This window comes from Pseudophryne corroboree, chromosome 2 (genome assembly GCF_028390025.1).
Source record: "Pseudophryne corroboree isolate aPseCor3 chromosome 2, aPseCor3.hap2, whole genome shotgun sequence".
Classification (NCBI taxonomy): domain Eukaryota; kingdom Metazoa; phylum Chordata; class Amphibia; order Anura; family Myobatrachidae; genus Pseudophryne; species Pseudophryne corroboree.
The window spans coordinates 77,205,661-77,219,082 of NC_086445.1; the positions used below are offsets into that span (position 1 = coordinate 77,205,661).

Consider the following 13,422-nt stretch of genomic DNA (forward strand, 5'->3'; position numbering starts at 1 on the left):
CTGTAGACTGATCCACTGGTTGAGGCCCCACCAAGTGCTGTGGGACCGGGTGCATTGCATTGGCTGCTCCGGCAAAAGTTCTGCCTCTGTCATCTACCCTTAATGCCTGCAGAAGTGCCACTTATACACACACACACACACACACACACACACACACACACACACACACACACCATACCCTCCAACATTTTACACATAAAAACCGGTACAAACTAGGAAAAGGGGCGTGACCACAGGTAAAGGGGACGTGGCCACGCCCCCTTTCCTATACTTTCAATGGAAGTTTGGAGAGTCAAAAATCGGTACAGACCATAAAAAAAGGTACTGTACCTGCCAAAAAGGTGCAGCTGGAGGGTATGACACACACATACACACACACACACACACACACACACACACACACCCACACACACCCACACACACGCCATCAAGTCCTACCTGAAGGTGAAGAGTGTGCGATCACTGCGTGATTTTAGTAATAAATTAATTACAAGCTCACTCTAATGCAGAACTTACATTATTAACAATTTCCTGTTCAGTGTTACCCTGTGAAATTGTGTGTTCCTAAGGAGTCATGTGCCAGGTACACACAGGGCCTCCATCAGGGGGGTACTGGGGGCACAGCTGTCCCGAGCCCGGCCTCTCTGCCAGAGAGCGGAGGGCCTGTGCAGCTCATGCCACCGCCTGCCCGCCCGCCACCTGCTGTCCCTGCCGATATGCCACTGTCCCCGCCGTTCCCCCGCCATTCTCCATCCTCCCGCAGCTCTGTATTGAAAATGTCCTCTAGTATCTTTAATAACTGTCTCCTCTAAGGTGGTGGCCATTTTGGGAGGGATGTTTTCAATAAACTGAAGCATGAAGCAGGAAGGCGGCAGACCCTCAGCAACAGACCCATGACCCACAGCGGCGACGACCGGGGGGAAGGGGAGGGGGGAAGGAATCCCCTGACAAGGAGCAGAACCCCTGGCAATGAGTAGAACCCCTAACAACGAGCAGGTACTTGCATAATTCTTGCGTGGCCATAATATGGTGACAAGGGCATTAATGTGGTGGCATAATATGGTGTCAGATGCATCACTGTGTGGACTTAATATGGTGCAAGGGGCATAATATAGTGTTGCTCCGTGTGTGCATAGAAATTTTATTTATGATTTTTTTTTAAATATTTTTTTTTATTAAACTTTTATATATATATACTTTAACCCTAGGTACACACCTGAAGGATTTTAAAGTTAGAACCAACTAACTTTATGATTCTCTCAGTGATGAAACGATCTGATGACTGATGACACACTAATGATTTATAGTTCCGAACTGAGAAATTCTAATACTCATCACAAAGGTGACTTTTTTAATGACCTATGGGCAGAAATGTCAGACGGATGATTGGAATGGCACACACAGTACACAATGGCCCTCATTCCGAGTTGTTCGCTCGCCAGCTGCTTTTAGCAGCCGTGAAAACGCTAAGCCGCCGCCCTTTGGGAGTGTATCTTAGCTTAGCAGAAGTGTGATACCCGAGGCTGGGGATTTAATTTAACCCATCAATAGGGGTAACAATGGATAACAGGAGTAACCCCCAGGGTTACTTTTCCCTTAATACTGTTTTTTTTAATGTTATTATCAATTGGGGGCAATGGAGGCGTTGGGACCCAGGAGGAGCCAGTGACTAGCAAGCCAGACCTCACGCGCGGCTGGCGGGACAGATACAGGCACTCTGGAGAAGAGCTTAAAAAAGGAAGAGGGCTCGAGCACCGGCGGTTGTGTCGTCGTCGATGAGGGAAGGCAAGGCGGAGAGAGGACGCTACTGAGTAACTGACGGGGACAACAGTGAAACAGAGCCCCGGACTCACCGTAAGAGAACAGTCCCGGGTGTTGGTGGTCTGGACGGCGGAGCAGCACTGTAAGCCATTGGAGCAGTCCAGCGCCGAGAACGAGAGAAAGGAAGGAGGAGGCGGCTTCCCCGTGAGTGACAAGAGCGGGGACGGCCGCAGGGGGACTCGACCAGTTAGCTGGCAGCGGGACAGGCGGAGGGACAGAGCAGTGCCTCCCTTGACAACCAGACGTGTTTATCCTGTCAACCAAGGTATTTAGCCCAATTTACTGCTTCCTCGGGGCCCAGCAGCGCAAAATAAAGGGTACCACCAGTGAAAACGTAGTGCAGCTTCAGCAGCCAGAGACCACTGTCAGAAATCCTCTCCTCCTACGTTTGAGAAAGGAACAATTATAGAACAGCTAGCCTGCCTGATTAACCCAGCACCAGGAATACCCCAGTACAGTAGCCCTCCTGACTAATCCAGTGCAAGGAACAATTATAGTACAGCTAGCCTGCCTGATTAACCCAGCACCAGGAATACCCCAGTACAGTAGCCCTCCTGACTAATCCAGTGCAAGGAACAATTATAGTACTGCTAGCCTGCCTGATTAACCCAGCACCAGGAATACCCCAGTACAGTAGCCCTCCTGACTAATCCAGTGTAAGGAACAATTATAGTACAGCTAGCCTGCCTGATTAACCCAGCACCAGGAATACCCCAGTACAGTAGCCCTCCTGACTAATCCAGTGCAAGGAACAACTATAGAACAGCTAGCCTGCCTGATTAACCCAGCACCAGGAATACCCCAGTACAGTAGCCCTTGTGACTAATCCAGTGCAAGGAACAATTATAGAACAGCTAGCCTGCCTGATTAACCCAGCACCAGGAATACCCCAGTACAGTAGCCCTCGTGACTAATCCAGTGCAAGGAACAATTATAGTACAGCTAGTCAACCTGATTAACCCAGTATACTCAGTGCAGCTCACGTTCACGAAGAGGATAGTGAATTTAAACAGACTGAGAACCTAGTCTTTACGGGAAAATACAAGCCCTAATCCACATTAGCTTATTCAGATACAGAAAACAGGGCCGGTTCGAGCGCTTGCAGCGCCCCGGGCAGGCAATGGGGGCGTGGCTTCATACAGGGGGCGTGGTCAGTTACACCCCCCTGTACAGTATGAGCGCCGCTGAAATGATGTGCGGTGCGCGATGACGTCATCGCGCACCGCACAGCAAAGGTCCTCTCCACGAAGGGAAACTAGACGCTACGCGTCTAGTTCCCTTCACAGCGGGGGCCACAGCAGCAGTGGATCTTGCCATGGTGCGGCGCCCTCCGGACGGCGCCGGCGCCCTCCGGAAGGCGGCGCCCCGGGCAAAAGTCCTGCTTGCCCATGGCAAGATCCGCTACTGACAGAAAACAACTGTCGCTGTAAACGCAGCCATATCTGACCGTCCCCAGCATAGTCAGCGAAGGATCAACCAACCTCATTCATTAATAGACAACCGATGTATAGCACTCGGGTGTTAGTACTGTTTAACGAAAGACTCTTCCTACAGTGAAAATACACATATAATTGATATTGAAGGGAGTACGGTTACCCTCCTAGTTAGAGTCAAACTTCAAAAGTGGACAAGGGAAGACCTGCTGAAAGAAAGCTACCAAATAATTAAGATCTATTGTTATAAATCCCTGTATGTGCACCAACGTACGAATATTCAGCTGAACTGTGGGACTTATAGGGAGCTGCAGTACTTAGATTAGAAGGGGTATCGGGTGTTGTGGTATAATATTGTAATTGTATCGGTTGGAGATAATGTTATTATAGTTAGTGCTATAAGGTATGATATTCTATTGTATTTAGTTGCTACGAGATATGATATACTAACCGTCATTTAGGTCGTGGAAGCAGATCAAAGTGACACAGCAACTGTATTCCCGGTTCCAGCTTAATAAACACTTCTTGAATGTTACACAGTCGTATGTAATTATATTATCTGTAACCGGTATTCACACATCGTCATCCCTCATCACGACAAAAAGCCATAGAGACCTGCGGAGAGAGCAGAAACGAAAGGTAAACTCTACAACTCCTTAAAAACTTACCTGATACCTACCTAAATAAATAAAAATAACCTCATAACCTTAACTGAGTATTACAGAAGTGCGAACGAAAGGATCACAGAGCAACACCAAAATATTTTCGAGCAGTTTCTGAGTAGCTCCAGACCTACTCCTACCTTGCGATCACTGCAGACTATTTAGTTCCTGTTTTGACGTCACGAACACGCCCTGCATTCGGCCAGCCACGCCTGCGTTTTCCCAGGCACGCCTGCGTTTTAATCTGACACACCTGCGTTTTTACACACACTCCCCGAAAACGGACAGTTACCTCCCGTGAAACACCCACTTCCTGTCAATCACTCTACGGCCAGCAGTGCGACTGAAAAGCGTCGCTAGACCTTGTGTAAAACTACATTGTTTGATGTGAAAGTACGTTGCGCGTGCGCATTGCGCCCCATACGCAGAAGTGCCGCCTTTTAGCCTGATCGCTGCGCTGCGAACAACGGCAGCTAGCGATCAACTCGGAATGACCCCCAATGTGCATGATATCATAAGCTCATCGCTTTGGATAAATGTTATGCAGCAGGCAGATCCAATCACCTGATCAGACTGGTTTTGAAACGATAATCTGTCATGGATGCATAGTACACACTCTGCCATTATCGGACTGAGCAGCAGAACATCATCTGATTGCCCAGATTATTGCATAGTGTGTACGTATCCACAGTCTCCTACTGTGGAAAGTGCTTCACCCCCATGAGCATCTCTGGGCACAGGGAAAATCGCTCAGTGTGTATGCACTGAGCTATTTTCCTGCCAGCATTGTTCACATTATCGCTGTGCATACACGCTAGGCAAAAACGCCCAGTGTGTATGCACCTTAAGAGTAACTATTGCAGCTGGTCTGTGGGTTACAGCTCCCAGCTCTGCAAAAATAAAAGAGGAACAATGTAATTTGAGTGACAAACTGCAGAGATTAACCCTTTCTGTGACTGCTGCACAGGGATCAAACAACCTCTATTCACAGGGCTGAATTCAATTATGGGCGAAGTTCTCGCCCCATAAGTGCCCGTATATACCGTACTTACTTTACCATTTGATTGGATTTTCAGATATTTTCTTGTAATACACCATATACATAGAAACCTAGAATTTTCCGGCAGATAAGAATTACATAGCCCATACATTCTGCCCTTTAGGGTTAAGGCATTAGGGTTAGTTTAGGACTCTGGGTTAGGGTCAGGGCCGGCAACAGAAATCTTGAGGCCTGATATCTCTGGGGCCCCCCTGCAACTCCCCTTAACCACCCCCTTTTAAAGCAAAGGGTGGCTTTAAAAAAATAGTAGCTATAGATAGATATTTGTATATACAGAAACACAGCGTGTGGCTTTCCCAGCTTGTCAATAAGGCTCGAACACCAGCCAAGTGAATAATCAACAAGGCTGACCGCTGATTGGCTGCTCTCATCCAATCAGCTTGTCCCCTTTGACTTCAATGGGGGCAATATGGCAGTCCCCACTGCACAGAGGACACCGCCAGCCGCACTTCCGACACCACCAGCACCCCCCTTTGTAGACACCGACGGCAACCCTCCCCCCGCTGCCAGCACTGTTGGCACCCCTGCACTGAGGACACCACTGGGACACTCACACTGCCGACGCTGCTGGCACCCCTGCAGGTCCGGCGACAGGGGGGGTCAAAGGGGACAGCCGTCCCGGGCCCCGACGTTGTAAGGGGCCCCAAGGTCCAGCGGCGGCAGCATGTAACAGACCTAAATAATTATATATATTGCGGCATCGCGCCAGCTGCGGGCCGCCCGCTGTGCAGTTAAAAGTAATCAATAACTGACCTTTTTTTTCAGCTCCCCCACCCCCATGATCTGTAGTCACCACTTAAGCATCCCCAAGCCCAGCCCCAGGTCAGCTGTCACACAACGCTACCTCCGGACCTCCCCTCCTCTCCCAGTCATCCCCGCCCGCCCTGTCTCTGCTGTGAGGAGCGTGAGCAGGCAGGCAGGAGCAGGATTGTGGGACTGCTGGCAGCTTGTTGCGGCGGGGTGCATCAAGCTGGTCACTCGGAGGCTGAGCCTCGTTGATTCACGGCGCCGGCGGCTGTGTCTGGTAAGTCAAGTGTCTGCATTGCAGGTGCACTCGGCTCTCCAGCAGGAGTTTGGGGCTTTGGGTTTGGGATGGGCTGCGTGCAGGCACATATCATGGATGCATGTGCATGCATTACATCTGCCCTGTAAACCTGGTATTACTGTAGGTAAGAGCGAAGATTGCAGGGCGAGAAAAGGTAGGGATGGCCATTATGGTGGGGCATGCTGGCTCGTTACAGGTGAGTATAACTCTCTCCCCCTCCCATAATGTGTAAAAATGGGGACTGCCTGCCATAATGTGTAAAAATGGGGGACTCTGCCTGCCTAATGTGTAAAAAAGGGGACTCTGCTGCTGTAATGTGTAAAAAGGGAGACTCTGCCTGACGTAATGTATAAAAGGAGCTCTGTGGTCACGCCCCTATATTTGTATATCGGGGGGCCCACAGGGATATCAGTGTACCGGGCCCCAAGATTTCTGTTGCCGGCCCTGCACCCCTGCAATGAGGACACCGTCAGCACCTTGCACCGAGGACACCACTTGGACACACTGCCAGCCAGGGACGTTTCTACCAGCATTCGCACGGGGCGCCCACCGCGACCCCTGCAGGCAGCTGCTACCCGCAGCTGCCTTCACTCTTAGTACTTCCCCCGCCCCTCCATGTAACTCAGCTCACTGGGCGGAGTTCTGCATAATGGCGCGATTGCGTTGACATCATGACATCATAACGTCACACACCGTCGCCGGGGTGAATGGAGCCGCCGAGGAGGAGCATCGGGGGGACACGGAGGAGGCGGTGCTTGGAAGTGTGCGGCCTGGGCCTGAGGCAGTGTATTCAGCAGCAGGCAGAGGAGAACAGCACAGCAGGACCGACGGCAGTGACAGCAGTCCCACGGGTCCACTCAGCAAAACCACCGCAGACGCAGCGCTACAGAGTGAGTATTTATTCTCTGGCACTGCAGTGTGCTCTGTATCTTTGAGGATCTCTCTGTTTCTTTCCAGGGAGCGAGGGAGGGCGGCTAAGAGTAACAGACATAGGAGTCTGCAATATCAGTTTCACCTTTTTATAAAAACAAATAAGGGGGGGCGCATGGGAGCCTGCAATGAGCGTGACACCCACTGCATGAAACCCCTGGCAGGTAATATAAAAGTAATTAGAAGCTTTACAGTAGGACATAATGTTTCACGGGCATTGCGATGTGTGGCAAAATATGGTGCAAGAGGCATAATATGGTGCAAGGGGCATTACTGTGTGGGGCTTAATATGGTGTCGTTTTTTTTTCCTGTGTGGTGGCCGAAGTCTGTTGGTGCAGGGTCAAAAACTGTGGTGTAAGGTAGTCTTTTCTTGCCAGACCACGCCCATTTTAGCAAGACCACGCCCATTGTAGTAAGATCACGTCCTCTCACAGGGAGCAATCAAAATGGTGTTTTTTTATATCTTTGGGGGGCGCATTTTTGAATGTTAATGGGGGGGGGAGCGCAATTGGGAGCCAAATTGTCTAGAAACAACCCTGCTGCCAGCATCCCTGAAACTGCAATGAGGACATCGTCAGCACCCCTGCACTGAGGACACCACTGGGACACCTGCACTGCCGACATCGTTGGCACCCTCGCACTAAGAACGCCACTTGGACCCTTGCACTGCCGACACTGCCAGCACCCCTGCAATTGCAATGAGGACACTGCCAGAACCCCTGCACTGAGGACACCACTGGGATACCCACACTAGCGACATCATCGGCACCCCTGCAGAGAGGACACCACTGGAAACACACACACTGCCGACACTACTGGCACCCCTGCAATGATGACAATGTCAGCACCCCTACACTGAGGACATCACTGGGACACCCGCAATGCCGACACACTCCACTGGGACACACACTGCCGACACACTCCACTGGGACACTCGCATTGATGACGCTGCTGGCACCCCTGCAATGAGGACACCGTCAGCGCCCCTGTACTGAGGACACCACTGGGACACCCACACTGCCATCACCCCTGCACTAAGGACACCACTTGAACACCTGCACTGCCGACACTCCTGGCATCCCTGCAATGAGGACACCGTCAGCACCCCTATACTGAGGTCACCACTGCGACACTCACACTGCCATCACCCCTGCACTGAGGACACCACTGGGACACCCGCACTGCCGACATCATTGGCACCCTCCAGTGGCGGATCCAGGGGGGGGCACTCGGGCCCGTGCCCCCCCTGTCATTTGTGGTCCGCGGTGTCCCCCCCGGCGTCGGCGCCGCACAGGGAGATGACGGGCGCCCGCTGAGATTGTGTTACCAGCGGGCGCCCGTCTCCCTGCACAGTGACAGCTAGAGGCAGGAGCTCAGTACTGAGCTCCGGCTTCCGGCGCTGTCACTGTGCGCCGTGCGCTATGGGAGAGATGTCAGTCATGACGTCTCTCTCATAGTGCTGAGGAGAGGACGCCAAGAGGAGGACTGCAGCGGTCTGGAAGTGGGAACGGGGCTTGGTAAGTATGTTCTGTTTTCTCTTCCTTAATGCAGCGGGGGCATCTACTGGGGGCAAACTACGGGGGACATTATTACTGGGGGGCATCTACTGGAGGCAAACTACTGGGGGACATCATTACTGGGGGTCAACTACAAAGGGGCTAACTACTGGGGGCATACTACAGGAGGGCATTACTACTGGTGGCGTAACTACAGGGGCATTACTACTGGCGGCTTAACTACAGGGGGGCCAGACTACTGGGGGCATAACTACAGGGGCCAAACTACTGGGGGATAACTACAGGGGCCAAACTACTGGGGGCATTACTACTGGGGGCTAAACTACAAGGGGGGCATAACTACAGGGGCTAAACTACAATGGGGCAAACTACAGGGGTGCATTACATAACTACTAGGGTGCTAAATGATTACGGGCATTACTACAGGCAACATTACTACTGGGGGCAATACGAGCATTGCATAAGGGGCACCACTACTATGGGGTTTATATAAGGGGCACTACCAGTACAGTGGACATTGCATAATGAGCGCTACAACTGTGGGCATTGTATAAGAAGCGCCACCTCACATGCACCGAAGCCGCACGCAAATGTACTTGCCCCTTTCATGGTGCCCCCCCCTATCATTTTCTTCTGGATCCGCCCCTGGCACCCTCACACTAAGGACACCACTTGGACACCTGCACTGCTAACACTACCAGCAACCCTGTAACTGCAATGAGGACACCGCCTGCACCCGTGCACTGAGGACACCACTGGGACACCAACAGTGCCGACACCATCGGCACCCCTGTACTGAGCACATCACTGGGAACACCCTCACTGCCAACACTGCCACCACCCCTGCACTGAGAACACCACTGGGACACCCTGCACTTCCAACACTGCCGTCACCCTTGCACTGCTGACAATGCTTGAACCTGCCCATTGCCGACAGCACCGGCATACCCACATTGGACACCGCCGGCACCCACACACTGCCGACATTGCCGGCACCCCCACAATGAGGACACTGCTAGCACCCCAGCACTGAGGACACAGTGGCACCCCCCACTGCCGACACGGCTTGCCTGCCCACATTAACAACACAGCCAGCACTCTCACACTGCCGACACCCCTGCATTGAAGAAACTCTGCACTGTTGACAGCCCCTCACTGAGGACAACGCCGACACCCCCTGCCACAGTAAGTGCACTATTGTTGTATCCGACCTGCACTGTATCTCGCATTATATCCAATGCGCACTGTATCTGACCTTGCACTGTAGCCAACTTACAGTGTATCTGACCTGCACTGTAACCTGCACTGTATCCGACCTGTACTGTATCTATCCACCTGCACTGTATCTGAAGGTATACACTTAATATACCACTGAACACCATACTGATACTCACAATACCGACAACTAAACCCTGACAGCCAAAAAATACCAACAGTAACATAACACAGGCAAACCAAATACCAACAGTAACTAAATACCGACACACCATACACCATATACCAACAGATGCTAAATACCGGCATTGCTGAATGCCCGACTGCCGCAATACAGACAATATAATATACAGACACCGACTAAATACAGACAACACGCAATACCGACAGATACCATATACCGACAAACATAATACCAGCAAACAACATACTGTGAAATAAATTATATACACAGTCAAAATACGGACTCTGAATATCCTGACAGCCAATATACCGCAAAATACCGGCACCCACAATGCAAGAGATTGGTTAAATCACCAGCGTCCCAGACACCATCATTTGAATACAGCCCTCAGGGTGTTATTCTTAAAAATAAATACAAAAATACAGGAATTAAAAAACCAACAAACCATGAATGGTCCCATGGAAAAGTACGTATATAATGGACCCAGGGGTAAATGTATGAAGCAGTGATAAGAGTGGAGAAGTGAGCCAATTGAGAAGTTGCCCATGGCAACCAATCAGCATTGAAGTAACATTTATAATTTGCATACTATAAAATTATACAGAGCAGCTGATTGGTTGCCATGGGTAACTTCTCCACAGGCTCACTTTTCCACACTTATCACTGCTTCATACATTTATCTCCCGAGGAGTGACTGAAAGAGGGGTTCGTGTAGAAAGACCCCCTACCTTCGAGGACCAGATCCCATACCCTCGAGGGCACTCCACCATTTTTAATGGAATACAAATTTGACGGCCTCACTAGTGTTAACCGCAGCGGGTGTTAACCGAAGCGGGTGTGACCATGGGGAGGGGGCGTCATGTCTAACACGGCCGCGTTAGACGGATAGGTAGAAAGACATGGGGGCTAATGTGACAAGGCTGCTAATAGGACATGGCGGCTAGATTTAATGGTGCGGCTGTGCTATAACCGGTATATAGCTTTAGGGACATGAAGGGTAGGCAGTGTGACACGGCAGATACTGTGACACTGGTGGTGTTGGTGATCACAAATGATGGTGTCTGGGCTGCTGGTGATTTACACAATCTCTTGCATTGTTGATGCTGGTTTTTTGCACTAACCGTATATTGGCTGCCGGGATATTCAGCGTCGGTATTTTAACTGTATATATGGTTTGCCGGCATTTCAACATACCGGTAATTTGGCTGTCAGTATTTTGAATTACTGTTGAATGCCGGCATTTCAGTTGTTGGTATTACATTAGTGTCAGTATACTGTTTGCTGGTAATTTGGCTGTCGGTATTTTGAATTACTGTTGAATGCCGGCATTTCAGTTGTTGGTATTACATTAGTGTCAGTATACTGTTTGCTGGTAATTTGGCTGTCGGTATTTTGACATTGTCAGTATGGTAAATTGTCTGCATTCTAACTATGGGGGTGATTCAGATCTGATCGCTGGGCTGCTAATTTTTTTGTCCTGCGTTCAGATAGTCGCCGCCTACGAGGGGAGTGTAAATTTGTCGTGCAAGTGTGCAATGCTATGTGTACGCCGAGCTGCTAAAATCCACTTTGTGCAGTCTCTGCGCAGCCCAGGACTTACTCCTACAGTGCGATCACTTCAGGCTGATCGGGACCGGAGCTGACGTCAGACACCCTCCCTGAAAACGCCTGGACACGCCTGCGTTTTTCCGAACACTAGTAAACAGGCAGTTGCCACCCAAAACGCCCTCCTCCTGTCAATCACCTAGCGAATGCCCGTGCAAATGGAATTTTCACACCATCCCATTGCTGGCCAGCAATGCCCGTTGTTGTTGTCTGACGTGCGTGCGCATTGCAGTGCATACTCATGCGCTGTTATGACTTGATCGGCCGCTGTGCAAAAATGCACAGCAGCGATCAGATCTGAATGACCCCCTATGTCGGTATAATGATCTGCCGGTATCCTGATTGTAGATATTTAATACATGATGGTATTTTAACCCTATCGGTACTTCTATTGTCGGGATTTTAAATACCGGTATATTGGCCATGTAGACATGTTAAATGTCGTTCTTACAAACACATTGGGATTTTGGTGGAGGTATTATAATTGACAGTATTACAGGCGTCGATAAACCATACCCAACGCGTCACTGACATTCCGATGATAATCTCGTTCAGTAACTTGTGAACAATGTGATGAGATCTTCTGTGCCAGAGTTCTAGTGACTGCGACTCAATTGTAATCATCACGGAAAAATGCTGTGTATCAAGGACATATAATAGATGGCACTGAGTCCCTTTTCTGTTACATTAAATGTAGTTCCCTTTAGCAAAATGCACTCTTTTGCCTCTTTGCTGTTGGACACTGATGGCTATGAGATTTGTTCCCATTTCTGGTACATAAAACAAATCTTGGATTCTGTGACAATCAGGGCCAATTCATCTTTGTCATTTCTTATTTTGTATAGCATTCGCATTTGTCTGCATACATTCAAATGACCTGTCTTGTGTGAGATATATAACATTTGTAGTTCAATTTTTCTTTCTGTGCAATGCAGTATTGCCAGCATTTGTGGTCCCAATATAATAGGACACTGACACTTTTGATCCCAGTATGATGGGACACTGTCATGTGTGGTCCCAGTATAACAGGACACTGACACCTATGGTCCCAGTATAATGGGACACTGACACTCATGATCCCAGTATAGGGGAACATTGACATTTGTAGTCCTAGTACTGTATAATTGGACACTGACACTTAGGGTCCCAGTATGCGGGAACACTGGCATTTGTGGTACTAGTACTGTATAATGGGACACTGACACTTGTGCGCCCAGCATAGGTGAACACTGGCATTTGTGGTCCTAGTACTGTATAGTTGGACACTTACACTTGTGGTACTAGTATAGGGGAACACTGGCATTTGTAGTATTGTATAATGGGACACTGACACTTGTGGTCCCAATATAGGGGAACATTGGCATTTGTGGTCCTAGTATTGTATAATTGGACACTGACACTTGCATACACTCCAACATTTTACACATAAAAATCGATCCACATTAGGAAAGGGGCGTGGCTGTGGGTAAGGGGGGGGGGCATGTCGACGCCCCTTTCCCTATACTTTCAATGGAAGTTTGGAGAGCCAAAAATCGGTACAGACCATAACAAAAGGTCCTGTACCTGCTAAAAAGGTACAGTTGGAGGGTATGCACTTGTGGTCTCAGTATAGGGTGAACACTGGCATTTGTGGTCCTTGTACTGTATAATGGAACACTGACACTTGTGGTCCCAGTAAGGGGGAACATTGGCATTTGTGGTCCTTGTACTGTATAATGGGACACTGACAATTGTGGTCCCAGTACAGGGCAAGGCTGTATAAAGCCGTGTGTGGGGGGTGGGGGGGCACTGGGGCACTTAAGACAGGAGGATCCACCACATCTTGTCAGCACTGCCCCCAAATGTCATCTCGCTGGCCCCCACTATGGGACTGCACAGTGCAAGTGCAGCAGTATGCTCGGGGGGTATATTAGATTGTGTATATTAAATTGAAACCAATGGTGTACTACT

General features: G+C 49.8%; 1 protein-coding gene across 2 annotated transcripts in view; it reads left to right on the forward strand.

Moving 5' to 3' along the window:
* LOC134999715 (transmembrane 4 L6 family member 1-like) overlaps positions 1–13,422 on the forward strand; it is a 55,858-nt gene that overhangs the window by 23,994 nt on the left and 18,442 nt on the right. Inside the window, exon 2 of one of the 2 annotated variants that reach the window (XM_063951444.1) lies at positions 814–996. The exons of the other annotated variant lie outside the window; for it this stretch is intronic. Within the exon in view, the coding sequence (XP_063807514.1) occupies positions 970–996 (27 nt within the window). The 5' untranslated portion in view covers positions 814–969. The remainder of the gene's footprint in view (positions 1–813; positions 997–13,422) is intronic. 2 annotated transcript variants of the gene reach the window in all.